General features: G+C 48.7%; 1 protein-coding gene across 6 annotated transcripts in view; it reads right to left on the bottom strand.

The window, feature by feature from the left end:
• SH3PXD2A (SH3 and PX domains 2A) overlaps positions 1-21137 on the bottom strand; it is a 1212758-nt gene that overhangs the window by 983762 nt on the left and 207859 nt on the right. Inside the window, exon 1 of one of the 6 annotated variants that reach the window (XM_069611723.1) lies at positions 8753-8848. The exons of the other annotated variants lie outside the window; for them this stretch is intronic. Within the exon in view, the coding sequence (XP_069467824.1) occupies positions 8753-8815 (63 nt within the window). The 5' untranslated portion in view covers positions 8816-8848. Of the gene's footprint in view, positions 1-8752; positions 8849-21137 lie in introns of those variants that run through there. 6 annotated transcript variants of the gene reach the window in all.

The raw sequence follows: 21137 nt of genomic DNA on the forward strand, positions 1-21137 counted from the left end.
TTGACCCGTTGCAGGACCACTTCGATTTCACAGTTCCTTTCCTTTTAACATTTGCCACCTTTCAGTTGGATACCTAACAGAGACACATGGTGCTGGACCACTCGTGTATGGTATTGTGTCTTGGCTTCAAAGTTCAGTCACTCATCTGCTGTTTTAATTATATTCTCGTTGCTTGCCACATACACTTCATACACTGTTCTCTTCAGTTGTCTCTATACAATGTTGCCACTTGCAACCTTGGCTTTAACACAGACTGGTCTGGTACCAGTCTCCCCAATTTACTGGCTGGGCTGACTTCACTGACGCTGCTTTGTTGTAGGAGCCAACGACAGTACCATAGAGGCAAATGATTCTCCCCACCTTGAGTATCGATGTATGTATGTATTTAGTTTTTATATAGCGCCGATAGCCCACAGGCATCAGGGCGCTTGTACATAAAACACTGCTCCTGCAAGACCAAAGACAGACAACACGTATGGGACGAACAAACGGTACAGCTAGCTAATAAGCGACACGAACTCTAACTAGGACCTGCGCCCACGGATTCTTATCTAAAGAGGTATGTCTTCAGCCTCTTCCTGAAGACTGGGAGACTGGCTTCGGACCTAAGTGATTCAGGGACGCTGTTCCACAGTTTGGGAGCCAGCACGAGAAAGGATCTACCCAACCCTGTTTTTTGCTTAAACTTGGGCACAAGCAGAAGACATTTTCCACCCGAGCGAAGGTTTCTGGTGGGGTTGTAGGGCCTTAAGTGTGTTCTCAAATAGGAAGGCGCTGAGCCATACAGGCATTTATGAACCAAGCAGAGGGCTTTGAACTTAATGCGCTCCTCTACCCTGAGCCAATGCAGCGCTAGCCTCTCTTCAGTAACATGGTCTTTCCTTTTCAGATTTTTTACTATTCTGACCGCATTGTTCTGGATCACCTGACAACTAGATAGATCCTTGGAAGTGGCCCCCAGCAGCAGGGCGTTCCCGTAGTCTAGCCGTGAGAGAATGATGGCTCTGGCTATCGTTGCCCTGTTTGCTTCATTAAGCCATGGTTTGATTGCCTTCATGAGCCTAAGATAATAAGCTGAATTTTTTTGGAGGAAGTTAGTTTGGGCGTGAGAGTCGACAACTGAATCGACCATCATGCCTAGGGTCTTCACCTTAGGGACCACTTGGATAGTGGCATTTTTAATTTGAAAAGAGCTGTACTCTGCTCCCAGTTTCTCCAACTGACGACTGGAGCCAAACAACATCAATTCTGTTTTGGAGTCGTTCAGGCACATCCAATTTGCCTGCATCCAGTCGTCAATTAGCTTATAAACCTTGGTAAGCGTTTCACTATCTGTGGCGTGGTTCCTACCCCCCAACTCCAATATGAGTTGGGTATCATCTGCGTAGTTGGTAAATGACACTCCGGCATTCACCAGAAGGGTGCACAGAGTGCGCATGTAAATGTTAAAGAGCATTGGGGATAGGCTAGCACCCTGGGGCACTCCGAATAGGATGTCGCAAGAATCGGAGAAACTATTACCCCAGTGAACTCTCGCTTGGCGGTTGGAAAGAAAGGATAAGAGCCAGTCAATAGCTCCCTCCGAGCAACCAACGCTCTCCCTAAGCGCCTTGATAAGAAGACTGTGATCCACTAGATCGAATGCTGCGCTGAGGTCCAAAAGCATCAGCATCCCCAGTTTGTTATCGTCCAGCATCGTCAACATCTGATTCTGCAGATCTAGCATAGCTGTTTCGGTGCTGTGAGATGCTCTAAAGCCGGATTGTTGTTGATCGATGCAACCTCTGACAAACAATGCAGGATTCTTCAGCCTTGATTCCTGGTGTTACATTTCCTATTCTTGAAGGTTCATGAAAGTAACATTCTTTCATGGAAAAGGTCAAGGAATCTTCCCTCCTTGCAATCCTCTTTGGTTTTGCCGTCTTTCGCCTTGTATTAAACTGCCAACTTGGAACTGCTGCTTCCTCGTGTGCTTTGCCTTGCTCATAGTGTGCTTTCATGCTCCACCGTTTATCTGTGTGGGGGAAGTGTGATGGAAGTCAGGTGTGTGTAATGATCAGTAATTGTCTGACCGTGCCTGACCAGTGTATTGCGACACGTTTGGAATACGGCTCGGGTGTTAGTCTGTTTTCTCTCACAGTGAGTTGTCCGTGAGAAGGTGTTAGTGTTGGAAGGGGAGGGGGTGGAGTTCCTAAGTATCCTACTTGGTAGGATGGGGAAAAGGTGTTACAGTGAAGGGGATACTGCGTCTCGACATCCGGGGTCCCACTTCCACTCCCCGAAGACCCCTTCACTGAGGTGATCCTCCCACACTGGTCCACCCCCAGGAACTGGATCCAAAAGCAATGGCTGTGTTCTGGCCACCTGGATGACAGATCCCCAGGGACTAGCTGGTGAGACACCTTCAGGTTTCTCACATTTCACAAACTATACCAACTGGCAATCATTCAGTAGGTCCCGTTTGACCTCCAGATGTTGTTTTGTCTGTTTTTAAATCAGTCAGATGGACTAGATTAATCAAAGGGTTTTAAAATAGTCTACGAGTGGAGAAAATCAGAGCAAGAACACCTGCTAGGGGTCTCATGCTGTGAGAGTGGCGTGGTGAGGTAGAAGTCTTGTGTGGTGGGGCGTGGGTACACAGGAACCCAGGTAAAGGTATTTTGTGGTGGAGCAGGGGTAGGCAAGAACCCAGGTAGAGGTCTCCCATGATTGAGTACAGGCAGTTGGTAGAAGGATACCTGCTAGGGATCTCATGACGTGAGAGTGGCGCAGTGATGTAGTCGCCTTGCGTGGTGGGGCATTCGAACACAGGAACCCAGGTATAGGTCTTTTGCGGTGGAGCAGGGGGAGGCAGGAACCCAGGTACAGGTCTCTAAGGATTTAGTATAGGGGGTTGGAGGCAGGACACCTGGTAGGGGTCTCATGCCGTGAGAGTGGCGCAGTGAGGTAGACGCCTTGCGTGGTGGGGCATTGGAACACAGGAACCCAGGTATAGGTCTTTTGCGGTGGAGCAGGGGGAGGCAGGAACGCAGGTACAGGTCTCCAAGGAGGGAGTACAGGGGGTTGGAGGCAGGGCATCTGGTAGGGGTCTCATGCTGTGAGAGTGAGAGGGGAGGTAGATGTCTTGTGTGGTGGGGCGTGGGAACTCAGCAACCCAGGTAGAGGTCCTTTGCGGTGGAGCATGGGGAGGCAGGAATCCAGGTATGGGTCTCTAAGGATTGAGTACAGGGGGATTGAGGCAGGACACATGGTAGGGGTACTGAACCGGAGTGGCTGTGGCTCTGCCCTACCCATGAATTCTCAAACTTGCCCCATCTCTAGATACGCCCATGTATGACCCCGTGTCTGGGAAATGTTATGTGTAAGAGGCAGAGATTTCATTTTACAGTTAGAAACGTTTAGCTCCTTGGATGTAATTTGTTTTTTAAAAAAACATGGGCTTGCAGAGAGAATAAACTTGTTTAGTTAATTTTTGTCTGCTAGCATTCAAGAGCAAAACTAGCATGCAAGCATACAAGTCAGCCAAATAAAGGCACCGTGTGCTTTTTTGCTTGTTTGCTCATATGACACAACCACAAGCTGCCCAGCTTTTGTCTTGATAATAAGGGACTCAAAGTACTGTTATGAAAAGGGAAGTTAAATGCACGTGAGACACAGGGAACTCAGGCTATATTTTAGTACTCTTACTGTACTTTGGTAGCCTACTTCCAAGTAAGGAACTACCCTGTCTCACCATGGACTTAAATAAGCTCTAGCATGACGTGACATGCATCCCATTCTTAATGTTGACATCAAGAGGCCAGGCCTATGTAATGTATTGCACTCGTTTCACCACTCGATTCCCTTCCTTTACCAACAGCATTCATCTTTTTACACGGTCTATTCTTGACTATTTCACTCTGTCTCAGGCTTGGCAATCGCAGAATTAACAGTCTGGTGTTTGACCTTGAGTACAAAGTATAGAGATGCCCGTGCAAACAGGTCACCAGCCTTCCAAGATTGCCGGAGCCCCCGTTCAAACCCTTAATGCATCCAACATTACAGTGCATACTAACTAACCATTCACAAGATCGGTCTTGGAAACTCAACACTTTAGGACATATCGGTCTCGTCCATTCTGCAGAACCATGGCCCACCTAACAGGACTACCTTGCATCCATTTTACCGCAAAGCATTCTTGCCCCGCTGCATCTCTCCCTCCCCACTTTCCGCGCTCTCGTCCTCTTTGCTTCCCCTTATTCATTTTCTTTCCTTCAGCAGGCAAAGGGCTGGACACCCCTGGCGGGGGCATAGTGCGCCGCTTCACGGAGAAGCCTAGGTGCACTGACGCTACTACGCGGCGGGTTGGTGCATTATAAATTGGTATAACCTTGTTACATCAACAGGTTTAATTTCGCAGAGTTTTTTGCTGAAAATGTTCAGCTGAAAAAACTCTGAAAAATATGGTCGTGGGGTGGGTTGGCAGGATATAAAGTGTAGAGGGGTGTGGGGAATAGGGACTAGATAATAGGGAAGGGGTGCTTGGTGGGGAACCCCCTAGTATATATAAAAAAAAGTCGATGCGTTTGTTCGGCCGAAAATATTCTGCAAAAAAACCTGGCGAACTAAGAACATTAAAGTATATTAACATAACATAATAGCGATGTTGGAGGTCGTTCACACCACATGCGATAGATTGTCACTGCATGCATGGGAAGGGTCAGGGCTCATTAGGGGCAGGGGATTGGCAAAGTGACCTTTTGCATGGTGTGACAAAAACCCATACTCCGACCTTGAGGATGAGGATGGAAGCCTTTGCAGGGCAAGGTCTGTGTGTCTGTATTCCTCTACATGACCAGATAAAGCATCTGGGGAATGATCGGCAGAGGAGCACACAGCTGCGTGCGCAAGTGGAGATGCTGGGATCAATGTCCAAAAGCTGGGAACAAAAGACTGACTTTGCAGACTTCCCCCTGAGAAGGCCTCACCCACAAGGTTAGTCTTTTGTTCTGCGCCCCTTTCCCGGTCCTTTTCGGGGACCCACCCCCGCACTTCCCACTAGGCTGCGTGGCCTAATTTATGATCATATGGCTGGGGTTGCCCTTCCCACTCCCTACAGACACCTCACAGACACCAACCCCAGTCACACACAACCAGAGATGGGCTCACTATAAAACCTGGCCTAACGCGAACTAGCTACTGGCAACGCCAGCTATACACCACACTGCAACAGCAGCCATACACCACACTGCAACGCCAGCCATACACCAACCTGCAACGCCAGCCATACACCACACTGCAACGCCAGTCATGCACCACACTGCTACCACAGCCATACACCACACTGCAACGCCAGTCATGCGCCACACTGCTACCACAGCCATACACCACACTGCAACGCCAGCCATACACCACACTGCAACGCCAGCCATACACCACACTGCAACAGCAGCCATACACCACACTGCAACGTCAGTCATGCACCACACTGCTACCACAGCCATACACCACACTGCAAAAGCAGCCATACACCACACTGCAACGCCAGTCATGCACCTCACTGCAACGCCAGTCATGCACCTCACTGCAACGCCAGCCATACACCACACTGCAACGCCAGCCATACACCACACTGCAATGCCAGCTATACACCACACTGCAACAGCAGCCATACACCACACTGCAACGCCAGCCATACACCACACTGCAACGCCAGTCATGCACCACACTGCTACCACAGCCATACACCACACTGCAACGCCAGTCATGCACCACACTGCTACCACAGCCATACACCACACTGCAACGCCAGTCATGCACCACACTGCTACCACAGCCATACACCACACTGCAACGCCAGCCGTACACCACACTGCAACAGCAGCCATACCCCACACTGCAACAGCAGCCATACACCACACTGCAACGTCAGTCATGCACTACACTGCTACCACAGCCATACACCAGACTGCAACGCCAGTCATGCACCACACTGCTACCACAGCCATACACCACACTGCAACGCCAGCCATACACCACACTGCAACAGCAGCCATACACCACACTGCAACGCCAGCCATACACCACACTGCAACGCCAGCCATACACCACACTGCAACAGCAGCCATACACCACACTGCAACGTCAGTCATGCACCACACTGCTACCACAGCCATACACCACACTGCAACAGCAGCCATACACCACACCGCAATGCCAGTCATGCACCACACTGCAACAGCAGCCATACACCACACTGCAACAGCAGCCATACACCACACTGTAAGAGCAGCCATACACCACTAGTATTAAATTTGTATTAAGAACGCCAATAAAAGAGGCAAAATGGAGCACACAAGCAATACAATACATACAAGACCAATGTAAAGAGTACAATCAAATGGTAGAGCAACACCCGTGTTCCATCTGACCCGCGACATGTTAAGATAATGGCACAGTGGAAAAAAGAAAAGAAGAAAAAAAAACATCATGTACCATGAAAACACGCAGATATATATGCACATAGATCAGATAATCTTTACAGCAGGACACTAGTGCAAAATCAGCAGGGCAGGAATACAACGACTACATCATATGCGCAAATCAGCCGCACAGACCCAGGAATAGAGCCCAATGATCCATTCCCCTCTGTGCTTGAAAATGGCCCTCTCCTACGGGGACACAGTTAGCAATTCCTCCACCCAATCATCAATACAGAAGGAAGTGGAGGATTTCCATGCACGTAGGATCATTCTTTTCGCAAGCACGCAACTTCACAACAGCCAGATCTTTTTTGCAAATGACAGCTCAGTCTTCCGAGTGACGTCAAGAAGACTTAAAAGGGAAGGCCTTCTAGGAATGGCGCACCCCAACACCAGGTCCAGTCTCTCCCAGACTCTTTCCCAAAACTCTAGTCTTGTGGCTCAGCGATCCCTTCTCCTGTCTACATTCCCAACATTGGTCACTCTCTAAAAGGTGTCTTTGAAACATTGCTTCTGGGGATCAATACATCCTGAAGAGTAGTTTAGTCTGAGAGGCCCTCAGACCCCAATCCATGCCTGTCAGGAGAACCTTGTTTCAACATCTAAGCCAGCAGCCAGGGCCGGTCATTCACACAGTTCCCGGGCCAGATATCTGCAAGCTGCGTATCCCCCCTGCGATTGGACACAAGGACCTTACCTCGCTGATGGCTCCTGGTACGGGTTAGTCCGGTACCCGCCCACCTCGTCGCAGCAGCTTTACCACATTTGGTAAAACAACAGTTTTGCCACATTTTTTACTGCTTTTTTATTTTTAGGGGAAGAGACAAGGGAACAATAAAATAAACATTTTGGGGTAGCGGGGGAATAAGGGGCTTGCCCCCACAAAAAATGCCAGGAGACGTGGTGGGCCAGATTAGGTTAGTCCAGTGGTATTTACCATACAGTGTGCCGATACGGCTTAACCTTTTGCAATATCTGAGCCCCTTCTGTTTAGCATTCCATATACTGCAGAATTCCAGCGCCCCGAAGCAAGCAAAGGCAGCATGAAGCGCTAGGAGGCCCCTTTCAGATAACTGCTCCCTTAATTGCACATTATGTGCGCTTTCCCAATCAGCATCGCAACAGGCTATATCCATTCACAGGGCGTCGGTGGTTAAAGGGGCAGGAGGGCAGTGTGTGGCTGTCAGTTTTCTGTGTGTATCCGGGCTCTTTCAAGTAGTTGCAGTTTATAAGCCCAAAGGCCAAAAGTCAAGATGTCCACGTGTCCTCCTAGCTAGGACTGCACTCGTTTGCAAACCGGACAAGCACACATCTGCAAATCGACTTTTAGCAGTTTGCCCAAATATTTGCAAACATTTAGCCATGCCTGCATCTGCATATGTATTACCCGCTTAGGTGCAATTATTCGTGTGCACTGTGGAAAGGAGGCAGTGGCACGACAGAGTGGGCACGCGACTTTCAGCGACGCCAAAGGTAATATCACTCTGAATGATTAGCGCTTGGAATATAGTCTCGCTGTGCTAAAGCACTATACACATATGGGCCTAATTCACAGAAGCGTTTTATAATGGAACCCCCCCCCCCCCCCATTGGAAAACGCTCTCTGAATAAGGGCCACAATGTCTTCTCGAACTCTGCACAACTGCTGAATGGATGCTTTTAAAATAAACGGACATGCTGTGCTTTATGGTCCAAAACATGTCATGTCTGTAAAGCAAGGGCAGGGCGCCTGCTGCATAATCTTCCACGGCCGGGTGCAGAGTTTTGCAACACAATTTATAGGTCCAACAACCGTACACGGTGCGCAGAATTATCTTTAAACTATAAATAATCGCTCTTGAATATCCGTCGGAGTTCCCAAAAGAACTAACATGCCCAGTTAACCCTGATCGTGCCAAGTTCCCGCACGTATTTTATTCACAGATTGTGGCGGCCTTTGGCAGATCACGGACGGGATGTGTTTAAAGACAAGATCGGGCAATTTACAAGCTGTCTTGATCAAGTTGTACAGCGTGGTGCAGGTCTCCAGAATGTTGTAATAGCCCCTCATGTAAGCTGTTACCTCCAAATGTGCACTGTTGCTATGAAACGCCATTGCTCTAAACGAATTCACACGAGTGCCAATAAGTGAAAACGATGGCAAAAAGTATATCATTGAAAAAATGGGGGTTTCTACGAAAAGAAAAAAATCCATCACAGCATGCTAGGAAAGAGGCAACCCCAGCCCACCCAGCTTTCTATCAGCGTGAAATCATCCTATCTCTAAAGAGAGTAGGAATGGATCGGCTCACCTTGCCTTTTCCCAGGATGCTTTTCCGCCTGATTAGTTTTCGCTTTAATTTCCAAGGTCTCATTCTGAATCGATGCCCCCGGTCCCGTGCCACGCCTTAGTAGATGTCCCCCCCCCCGTTCTGTCGTGTTTCCTTGTTCAGTTTTAGGGACTCTGCTCTCGCCACCACTTTCAAACACGGGAGCTGGCTCCAGAAACACTGGACTGAGTTAATGAGGTCTGAACAAGTTCCAAGCTGCAATACGTGCATTTAATTGGGCGTCGCCTGGACTCGGAAGCTGCCGGCCTGTTTGGGAGTCCGACAGACAGCGAAGCCGCACTACCGCATACCTGCCCAGGTGAGTAACAGCGGGCGGCGGAACACACACGACGTATCTTAGGCACAGAAGCTTTACTTCTGCACGAACTTAACACATGCCCATACATTATATAGCGAATTATATTTTAATGACACTTTGGGCCTTATTACAAGCAGTGGCAGAACACAAAATTTGGGGACCTCCTGCGAGCCATGGTGCCCCCCACCCAATTTGGCAACAAATCACCGGTCGCGCCACACTCTGGGCCGGCCTAGATTACCACGCTTGCGCAATACGCACAAACTCGCTGCTGCAGGGGTACGCCGCACTCTGCACTAGGAGAAAGATATCAATTTGTGTTTTAGATGGTGGCGCTAGTCTCCTTGAGCTCTGCAAGAGGCTCCAATTAATCCTGACAAAATAACCGCTTTTGAGGAAGCCAGACCAGCAGCGTGGTGCAACTGGAACCTGTTGAAGACTCCCCCTCCTGCCTTCCAAAATTGGGTGTGGCAGGGACCCTGCAGTGCCTATACTGCAGCCTCGCCTGCGGTGCAGACGTAAGGAGGAGCCGGCAAACGGTGGAAGGTGTTCCGGGCCCGGCTACGCTGGTGGCGTGAAGAAAATTGCTGCACTCGCTCGAGCAGGACACGTCTGGAGGAAGTTAGGTGGAGCGCCGGAGGACGATATGGCCCAACCCGGGTGGTGGTGAGGAGTGGGTCCCCTGGAATCACACACCCATCCCGTGGGCGGAGACAGTTTGGAGTCCTCCCCCGAGGCCGGTGACACAATCCGCGGCTGCCTGACGACCCGGGCAGGGTGGGTGAGCGGCCACGGGGGGCACCGGGCATCGAGGCGGCTTCTCCTCACCCCCCTGGGGCAACACTTAAGTGATGCCCCTCACCCCAGAAAGGGGCTGCAGAGGCCCAGAGACCCTTGGAACATGGCCCGATGGCAGAGGCAGTTGGGAGCCCGGCCCCAGTCCAGAGATCCCTTTCAGATTCCCCAGATAACCGGGTAAATGGTGCCGGTGGTGGGACACACACAGTGGCTCTTGGTACTACATACTGGAGGGGATGCAGGAGAGCAAGCTGTCCCGGCCTAATGGCATGGCATGGGGAGTAGAGGCAGTTTGGACCCTGCTCCCAGTGTGAGGGAATCTTGGGCCAGGCGGCCAGACAGCGCAGCCATCAGGAAAGAACTCCAGAGGCGTGGACACTCAGTCTGTGATCCCTCCCCACACTTCGATGGTGGGATGAGTGGTCACGAGACAGGGAAGGACAGAAGGCCACCATGGTTCTGGTACTGATGGGTAGGGCTGGTCGGAGTTGGCAGGGGCGCCAGCAGACCCAGGGAGATAGTGCAGAGATGGGCCTGGCTCCAGTGGTTGGATCCGCAAGGTAGGGACCCCCTGGGTAAGGACCCTCATGGATTCTCCACTGATAAGAGTGGGGCCCTACAATACACCAGCCCCACGGTGGGATCTGTTGCCCCCCCCCTCCTGGAACGAGGGGTCAGCCTGTTCGTTGCTCCTTCTTCCCGCCTGGGACCACATAGCAGCACCGGCAGAGACTCTCAGACTCAGGGAACCTCACCGAAATAACTTCAATTTGATCTCACCGGAACATACTGCACAATCGGAGCGTCCGGTGGGTGTAGCAGCGGCAAACCCGATCAAGCCCATCTACATCGTCGAGCCCTGTGACGATTTCCAGTTGCCCTGAGCCCGGGTCCCTCGACAGAGTATTCCTCACAAACTGTCTAGGATCCAAGATGGTCCTGATGCAACATGGGGAAGGAAGACAAAACACAACAAAAACTCACCTTCGAGGGGCGACCTCCTCCAAGACACCCAGGTCACAGCATCAGGTGGAGACACCATAACCAGCGAAGGTGATCGCAGAGGGAGCCACCATGATCCTGGAAATGGACATCAGGGAAATACTGCTTGACCTCAATGCAGGCATTGGCGGACTCGACTCGAAGCTGGATTGACTCTCCTCCAAGGTCAACCTACTCCAACAAAGGCTGGACAAACATGGTGACCGCTTGGATGAGGTAGAACAAAGAGTGTTCATGCTGGAAGACGTATCAGCATCCCTTGTCGCTGGGGTGTCATCTTTCGAAGTGCAAGCTATATTGGTAATGGACAAAAATGAGGACTTGGAAGGAAGGGCCCGCAGCAATAATATTCGTCTGGTGGGGATCAGAGAACAACATGGGCAGCTCAAGATGGAGGTATTTGTTGAAGCCCTATGCAAGGAACTTTTTGGAGGGTCCAAGCTCTGCCCTCTGTTTGTGGTGGGAAGGGCCCACCATATACCGGCGACTCGTCCAATACCTAGTGCGGCCCCCTGCCCCATTATTGCTTGTCTCCTTAATTATAGGGACCGGAACACGATCTTTTGCCTGGCTAGACTGAAAGGTGATCTTCAATATGATGGCGATAAAGTTCCGATATATCCAGACTTCTCGGCGGTGATGCAGGCCTCACGACAATCCTTTGCTGGGGTCAAGAAATGGGTGAGAGATCGCAGCATTCCATATTCTATGCTATTCCCGGCAAAACTTTGAATTCAGCATGACGGAAAAAGACAATTCGTTACATCACCGGATGCGGTAAGCTTGTTTCTGGGTGAGACTGGCAGGCACCCTCCCCAAAACAATCCAAGGCCCGAAGAAGACTATCAAGGCCGGGAACGGGATGATCGGAGAGACCCGGGATGATGGGACTCAGCTCACTTGTAAAGTAGGAGGGTGGTGCCAATACCAATGTGATGACCAATGGCACCTTAATCTCTAAGCTAGACTGCCTGCATTTTTTTTCTTCTCATTTACCACCTATCGGTGGTGGAACCTCGCAGACTTGACCAGGCACTAGCACCCCAAGCATGAGCATGGCACTGCTTTGTTTCATGGTTGGGGGTGGGGCAGGAGGGGTTCCAACAGGCGAGTTGGGGGTTGCCTGTGGGGGAGGGAGATCTGGGAGGGTAAGGTCATGGGATGTGGGGGAGTTACGGGGGTGGGAGGGAGATGGAAGGTCAATTGGGAGGGGGAAGGGGTTTGAGGTTGGTTTAGTTGCTGGGAGTCCAGTTCTCATCAGAGCGTCTCACCGCCATTTCCTATGATGCAGTCAGGACCCGTTCAGGAAAATAAAAAGGTGGGCTGGGGATAGTCATCCCCCAATGCTTGGATACTTTGGAGATTACTAGGGTTTGAGGTAGCAACATGGAAAATTAGGGGGTGGGACAACCCCTCCAAGATCCAGAAAGTCGCGCAGTACCTTAGAAGGCACCAGATAGAAGTGGCGTTCATCCAGGAGACCCACCTGACCCCCTCTTCTGAGCACAAGTGGGGCACCAACTGGGGTTGCCACAGATATTTTTCTTCCTACTCGTCTTATGCAAGAGTCGCCGCTATCCTGATCGGCTGGTGCGTCAAGTTTTGCCTGATCTCAACAGAAAGGGACTATAATGGAAGGACTCTTCTGGTATATAGAGTTCTCAAGAGTGCACTGGTGGCCTTGGTGAACTCCTATGGCCCCAACGTGGACAGCCCAAATGCATTTAATTGGATCATGGTACACTTAGATGGATGTCAGGACACCACTATTGTGTGGGGAGGGGACTTGAACACTGTCCTGGACCCCCTTCAGGATAGAACTCGGGTGAGGGAGGAGTATGTGCCTAAGGCAAGCTTACAAGTGAAAGAAATTTGTAACGCATATGACCTGATTGACGCTTGGAGGCATCAACACTGTGGGGATCGGGACTATACATACAACTCCTGGGTTCATGGATCCTGCTCCAGATTAAACTATCTGTTGGTGTCCCGTGCGTGGGGGAGGAGGGTTGGTGTTTCAATGGGCTGACTGCCAAATACTTCAACTAACTCTTTCCAATCATGCTCCTGTAATTTTGGAGTGTGGACTGGGGAGGCTGTGGGGGCACTCTTGGTGATTCAAACCTGGCGGGCTGCAGGACCCAGTGGTCCGTCAGGAACTATGGGGGAAAATACATTCCTACCATCAGGTCAACCAGGGCTCTGTCTCATCGGTCGGTGTGCTCTGGGAAAGCCTCAAGTGCTTTGTCAGGGGTGTGTGCATGTTCAACAAAACTGGGATTCTCTGGGGCATCAGGAGGGAACTCACAGAGGGGGAATCCAAGATCAAGGATTTGGAAATAGAGTATGGCTGGAGGCCATGCAATGCGACCTAGAAGAGGTGAAACTGTATTGGGTGGAGGCACATCTCCACAAACCTCTTGATCGGGTAATATCCCTAGAAGACATTTTAAGGGTAAACAAAGATCTCCCGGGATCAAAGTCGCGGGGCCCAATTGGCTCACCAGCGAGTTTTACAAGGCTTACACCCCTATCCTGGCCCTGATGCTCCTCTGAGTATATGAAGAATCACTTGTGACTGGGTCACTCCCCCCTACGATGTGTGAGGCAAATAGAGTGTTGATACATAAACAGCGGAAACCACACGAAGATTCGGGCTCCTATCGGCCAATCTCTTTAATCAACGTTGATAATTAAATATTTGCTCAAATCCTTTCAAACCTGCTGCTCCCACTGACACCTGCACTGGTGTTGGCGGATGAGGCAGGGTTCATTCCCAGAAGGAGCACCGCATTTGGCCTCCGCCGCCTCTTCGGGGTCATGAGGCACTCAACAGCACATCAACAGCACATCTCAGTTGTTAGATGCAGAGAAGGCCTTTCTTGTTCGCAGTACTCCAGAAATGGGGACTTGACCTCTACTTTTTAAATCTGGTCTCTCTTTTATACATCAACCCCTCGACGAAGATTATGGTGGGGTGAGCGAGATCGGTCGGTTTTGAGATGGGAAGGGTAACCCAACAAGGTTGTCCTCTCTCCCCACTCCTGTTCCCCCGGTAATGGAACCACTGGCGGCAATCCTCAGAGAACAACACATCCAGAGGGGACTCAGTCTTGGCCCGCACAGAATGATCATCTCTCTGTACGCGAATGACGTGGCCCTCTATATTGGAAAACCGGAAGTAAATCTGTGCCCCCTGATGAGGAAGGTTTTCAGGCCTAAGAATTAATCATAGTAAATCCATAGTGCTTCCCTTCACAGAAGGAACCATGGAGTTTAAAGACTAGTACGGCCTCAGATAGGAGACCACTGGAGCCTGGTATTTAGGGGTCCTGGTGTCTCGCAATCGGGAGGAGCTGTTTTGCGACAATTATAGGAGGACAAATGGGAAAATCCAGGAGGTGGTGGCCAGGTGGCGGCTGCTCCCACTTACATTATTTGAGCGAATATCCATTGTTAAAATGATCATACTCCCCAAATCTTTATATCTCTTTCTTAACGTCCCCCCTACTGCTGTCGAGTGGTTTTTTCAGGCGACTGCACAGGCTCTTCCTCAAGCTGCTATGGGCTGGGTGGCCGGCAAAGGTGGCCTACACGACATTGACACAGCCGACAACAAGAGGGAGTCTGGCCTTACCCGATTCTACCGGGTAGTGCAGGCACACTTCCTTGGACACTGGTATGCCACGCATTTTGTGAGACCGCACGTAAAGGTGGAGAGGGCACTAGTGGCCCATAACCTGCTGCAGGCGATGATTCTCAGAGAGCCTCAGGCATCACCCAACATTCTAAACGTGGTTAAAATCACCTGAAAAAGATGGCGGAGAGGGTAGGCATTTCCATTCTGTATTCACCCCTCCTTCCAGCACGACACATATCCGGATTGGCTATAGCCTACATACGCGTATACCTTCAATGGGCAAACAAACTGGGTAGTGAGACCCTCTGCAATCTATTCATGGATAGGGTGCTCCTTACTGTCCAACAGGCAAGGGAGCGGGGGGGGCCTCCTCACCTGACTCCCGACGCCCCCCCGTGTGGCTGCTAATGCAGGGGGTGATTCAGTTGCAGGGGGAGGGCCGCTTAGTTTCGAGAATCTAGAATGGCTTGTCTCTGAGACACCGTGGGGGGTGAGGGCCCCGAGGAGGTGATGGGAGACAGCGCTGGGGGGAACTTTTAGTGACGAAGACTGGGAGTATGTCCCGAGACAAACTCAAAAATTCTAAATATAACCGAATACATTTTAATTTCCTAGACCAGGTCTATCACACCCCAGCCAGGCTCCATAAACACTTCCCACCTACTCCAGCTGCATGCGTCAGGTGTAAATTTGGTTTTCTCCATTTGGCATGGGAGTGCCCACAGGTCTTTGAGTTCTGGGCGGGACTGTTAACCAAACTGTCTCTGATTGTAGGAGAATCACTAGAAACCGACCCTACTTTGGCCCTGTTGGAATGTACAAGGGCCCTGCAGCCCGCGATGAGGCAGCTGGCAGGATTATTGTTGGTGCTGGCTCATAGGCGGGTGGCCATGGCTTGGGGTAGGGGCCGCCTTCCCAGTGTGCAAGAACGGCTGCAAGACATTGCTTATTGTCATGATGTCGAGACTGCCTTTATTCGAACTCTACCACTGCATGCTCCTCCCCCACTAGTATGGGGCCCATACTTTTAATACCTGATTGCAATAGCGGACTGATAATGTCGAATTGAGCAATGATGTTGTTGAAGTGTTGGGTTCTGCCAATCTGCGCTTCAGGTTTGGGTGGGCGGCGAGTGTATCGGACTCCATGTATGTTTTTGTTTGGTTGTTAAAATACAAAAATAAAGTATTAACAAAAAAGATGTGTTTTAATGCATTATACTTAGTTTTACAAAGGTAGCGGGCGCCCCTCTCTCGCAAGAACAGACATGATAACCTGTTCAGTGGTTATTAACCACTTGAGAGTTCGCAGCCACTGCTTTTACTCACTGTGCCTTTCACAGATGGGAAATATCCATTTGCATATCAGTCTTTGTCCTGCCCAGGGGCAGTCCAGCACCGAAATACAATGGCAATTCCAATCTGAACGAGAGTACCACCAGCAACCCCATACACGTGTTTCACCCTTGTTGGGGATCATCAGTGAGGTGAAGCTGATGCCTCTCTAAGCACAGTGAGAGGGAGACCACGTCTGGTTGCCCCCAGGAGACCTAGGGTTACCAATCCCAGGTTCCTTAACAATTAGTTTTACAAAGGTAGCGGGCGCCCCTCTCTCGCAAGAACAGACATGATAACCTGTTCAGTGGTTATTAACCACTTGAGAGTTCGCAGCCACTGCTTTTACTCACTGTGCCTTTCACAGATGGGAAATATCCATTTGCATATCAGTCTTTGTCCTGCCCAGGGGCAGTCCAGCACCGAAATACAATGGCAATTCCAATCTGAACGAGAGTACCACCAGCAACCCCATACACGTGTTTCACCCTTGTTGGGGATCATCAGTGAGGTGAAGCTGATGCCTCTCTAAGCACAGTGAGAGGGAGACCACGTCTGGTTGCCCCCAGGAGACCTAGGGTTACCAATCCCAGGTTCCTTAACAATTAGTTTTACAAAGGTAGCGGGCGCCCCTCTCTCGCAAGAACAGACATGATAACCTGTTCAGTGGTTATTAACCACTTGAGAGTTCGCAGCCACTGCTTTTACTCACTGTGCCTTTCACAGATGGGAAATATCCATTTGCATATCAGTCTTTGTCCTGCCCAGGGGCAGTCCAGCACCGAAATACAATGGCAATTCCAATCTGAACGAGAGTACCACCAGCAACCCCATACACGTGTTTCACCCTTGTTGGGGATCATCAGTGAGGTGAAGCTGATGCCTCTCTAAGCACAGTGAGAGGGAGACCACGTCTGGTTGCCCCCAGGAGACCTAGGGTTACCAATCCCAGGTTCCTTAACAATTAGTTTTACAAAGGTAGCGGGCGCCCCTCTCTCGCAAGAACAAACATGATAACCTGTTCAGTGGTTATTAACCACTTGAGAGTTCGCAGCCACTGCTTTTACTCACTGTGCCTTTCACAGATGGGAAATATCCATTTGCATATCAGTCTTTGTCCTGCCCAGGGGCAGTCCAGCACCGAAATACAGTGGCAATTCCAATCTGAACGAGAGTACCACCAGCAACCCCATACACGTGTTTCACCCTTGTTGGGGATCATCAGTGAGGTGAAGCTGATGCCTCTCTAAGCACAGTGAGAGGGAGACCACGTCTGGTTGCCCCCAGGAGACCTAGGGTTACCAATCCCAGGTTCCTTAACAATTAGTTTTACAAAGGTAGCGGGCGCCCCTCTCTCGCAAGAACAGACATGATAACCTGTTCAGTGGTTATTAACCACTTGAGAGTTCGCAGCCACTGCTTTTACTCACTGTGCCTTTCACAGATGGGAAATATCCATTTGCATATCAGTCTTTGTCCTGCCCAGGGGCAGTCCAGCACCGAAATACAATGGCAATTCCAATCTGAACGAGAGTACCACCAGCAACCCCATACACGTGTTTCACCCTTGTTGGGGATCATCAGTGAGGTGAAGCTGATGCCTCTCTAAGCACAGTGAGAGGGAGACCACGTCTGGTTGCCCCCAGGAGACCTAGGGTTACCAATCCCAGGTTCCTTAACAATTAGTTTTACAAAGGTAGCGGGCGCCCCTCTCTCGCAAGAACAGACATGATAACCTGTTCAGTGGTTATTAACCACTTGAGAGTTCGCAGCCACTGCTTTTACTCACTGTGCCTTTCACAGATGGGAAAAATCCATTTGCATATCAGTCTTTGTCCTGCCCAGGGGCAGTCCAGCACGGAAATACAATAGCAATTCCAATCTGAACGAGAGTACCACCAGCAACCCCATACACGTGTTTCACCCTTGTTGGGGATCATCAGTGAGGTGAAGCTGATGCCTCTCTAAGCACAGTGAGAGGGAGACCACGTCTGGTTGCCCCCAGGAGACCTAGGGTTACCAATCCCAGGTTCCTTAACTAATGCATTATACAGCACACTTTCTGAGAAAAATTGGCTAAAATGGCAGAGCATTTGCAATTCTTTTGTAGGGTAACACCAATCCAAAAATCCAATACATGCAAGTGACCAACAGTGCACAAGAACATTAATGCTTTAATTAATGTATTGCTTTGCTATTAAAAATGCCACGCCACAAAGAAAACATGTCCAACTGGCTGCATGCCTGGCCACATTTATACATAAATATACAATGCCGCAGTAAGAAACGATTAGACTGGTAGCACCCAAATGCCAGTCTAGCCAGGTAATTACACTTAGCAGGACTGATTTATCAGAGATGCCCAGTTAAAACAATGTCAAGCCACACTAAGAAATGACTAGACTGGCTGCACCAAAATGCCTCTCTAGCCGCTAATACCGCATGCCTGCTTAGCCTGGACATGGATGACGATTACGATTTATCGCACAATCCCCGTTCCACCCCAGCCCCCACACATTCCCCTTCTCCCTTGCACATCCTGGCGCAACCCCCAAAATCAGCTTCTCGACCTGAATTACCTCCATGTCCCTTTTCCTTGCCCCAGTGCTCACGTGTGAGGCTCCTTGGCTCATAGGTAAGTATTGAGATGAGGAAGAGTGGGAGTAATTAAGATTACAGGTAACTAAGACAGGCATTACCTCCTTGTCCCTCTACCTCATCCCAGTACTTGTGTATGAGGCAAAATGCCTCATACACAAGGACTGGGATGAGGAAGAATAGGGTGATTAGCAGTGAAGATTACCAATAAGTAACCACATGATTAAACACAAATAGTGGCGCAACACCATTGAGGTGACTGGGCTTCAGCCCCCCTCCCTGCAGTTCCCCACCCCTGAAATGTTTGACTATGTTGACTCGACCTGGCTGACTTACAGAGCCCCGGACAGAACAGGACACAGATGTTCAACAGCACCTGGGTTTCCCTGTTAACAAAGGCCCGGCAATTACTAACAAAGTATTTCACTGTTAGTACCTGCATTAAAATGCATAGTTTTAGGCAATTGAAACCTTGATGTGGGTTTAGTACTTGCATGCCAGGGAAGTGATTGGAACGGTAGGTAGGGGACAGGAGACCGCTTATTCTCACAGCAGTCCATAAGTGGGTGCTTTCAGACTTAAAGGAGAGACTTAACTGCTTGTAACATTGAAGCTGCACGAGAATAGTCTCATTAGAATGCATAAAGACGTTAGTTGCCCCCACACAAATAAGTTTGCCCCTCCCCCACCGCCCGTGAAATTAGCACCTCTCCCAACATTTGAAGGGTTAGCACCCTTCTTCCCGAAATTTAGGTTTTGTTGCACCCCTGAACACCATTCACCATACACACACATGCACACCCAGCCACCCATACATTTAAGTATGTAGCCTTTCACCATACAAGCACACCCAGGCATCCACCCACACATAAGTGTGCACCCTTTCACCATACATTAAACAACAAAAGTTGGTCACACAGCAAGTAACTGTGTTCGCACTACTGAATAATAAATTCGACTTCCATATGCAAAACCAAAGAGGGGATAGACTAGGTCAAAAGAAATATGAAATGTACATATTTTAATAATCAAATATCATCGTAATACACAATCCAATAATACAAATCGATAAAACTGTATATGTTTGTCACACCAATGGAAGTATTGTGAATATACATGTATATTACATGTTTACCTTGCTGCAGTTAAGGTAAATAAGAATATAGTTTTCAAACTTCAGAAGGTAAACTAATTCATGTCAAGGTTCTTTCAAAGTCCAAATATTCCATACTGAACCCGTATATAAGGTGGCAAGCATTCAAATGAATAAAACAACAAGATGTTCTATCTATAAAAATGTAAATAAAGACAGAAAATCTTAATGTGCAAGTAGTCATAAAGTACAATATATAATAATAAAAGTGCATAACGAAAATGATTTGTCTACTACTAGTACCCTCTACAATGTTATTTCATCTATTTATCAAGGTATCAATCCACTGTGTAGTTTCGACTAATGTAATTGTCTAGGTCCTGCCGCTCAAAAGAGAGGGGCACAAATTGAAAACCGTGTTCATCAGGACGTGTATGAACCTCATATATGCACGCAAACAAGTCAGTGTTACTAACATTAAATAGACATCTTAATTATCTTCTATCCAATGTGTCTTCATCTGTGCTCTTATATGATCCATAAATTCATCCGTAATCCACTTGCTTCACTGAAACAATCACGCATGGAACATAATAAAAGAAAGACATTTTGAAAAAAAACATATGTTAAAAGAATTGTTTTATTAATTTTTTTAATTTTAACCTAGCCCAGCAGCCCCATAGTGTCGAATAATGAAGTTCAAACATAAACCACTAATGGTTAATACAGACAGAATGTCTATTTAAGATCACAACAAGATGCTAATTAAAGTCGCTTTTTTTAAATCCGAAAGACGGTTTGCGAGAATAATCCGTCTTTCAACCATTTCAAGAAAGTGCAGACACTATAACAAGTTGATCTGTAGAGACATAAAGAAGGGAAGGAGAAACAAATTGTATTTGGATCTCACTAGTAACCCCATCTAAAGCTGTCAATCAAAAAAAGACACAAAAACCACAATGAGAACTCAAAACTGAAAAACCCTCCATACCTTCATTGTTCAAAGGACAAGCCCCAAACACGAAACAGAATTAAATATATCTTGTTGTCTGTGGGTGGCAGAGAACCGGCAACCCTGACTTATCCGTTCATCTTATATCATGAATCGATGGCTTTCTAAAGAGACCAAAAAAGGGGGAAAAGAAAGAAAAAAGGAAAAAGAAAAAAGAACTTGAAATATATGTATATCTGTAACAAATGTGTCACAGAATCAGATTACCATCACGCCGAAAATACAAAGAAAGCATATCGGCATTACAAAAAACATTGTAATAAAGTTGCCGTCTAGCAACCTAACACAGATGTGCCCATTGATTGCAGTAAGCACGAGGAATCGAGATTTCCCCCATAAATCATGCTCCAACAACTGAACTATCCAGTCAATGATAGAATTGCAGAGAGGCGACAGAAAAATGAATTAGAATTAAATAAAATCTCAAGGAAAAAGAAATTCTTCAAGACGAATCAAACACAGTGTGTTTGTATAGTCAATAAGGGAAAGGACAAGGGAGAAAATATCTTTAGATTGCGAACCGCGAGTACGGATGTGAGCTCTCTCTAAGAACCCGGGTAGATTCAGAGCG

The sequence above is a fragment of the Ambystoma mexicanum genome, chromosome 8 (assembly GCF_040938575.1).
Source record: "Ambystoma mexicanum isolate Mex_15411 chromosome 8, UKY_AmexF1_1, whole genome shotgun sequence".
In the NCBI taxonomy this organism is placed as follows: domain Eukaryota; kingdom Metazoa; phylum Chordata; class Amphibia; order Caudata; family Ambystomatidae; genus Ambystoma; species Ambystoma mexicanum.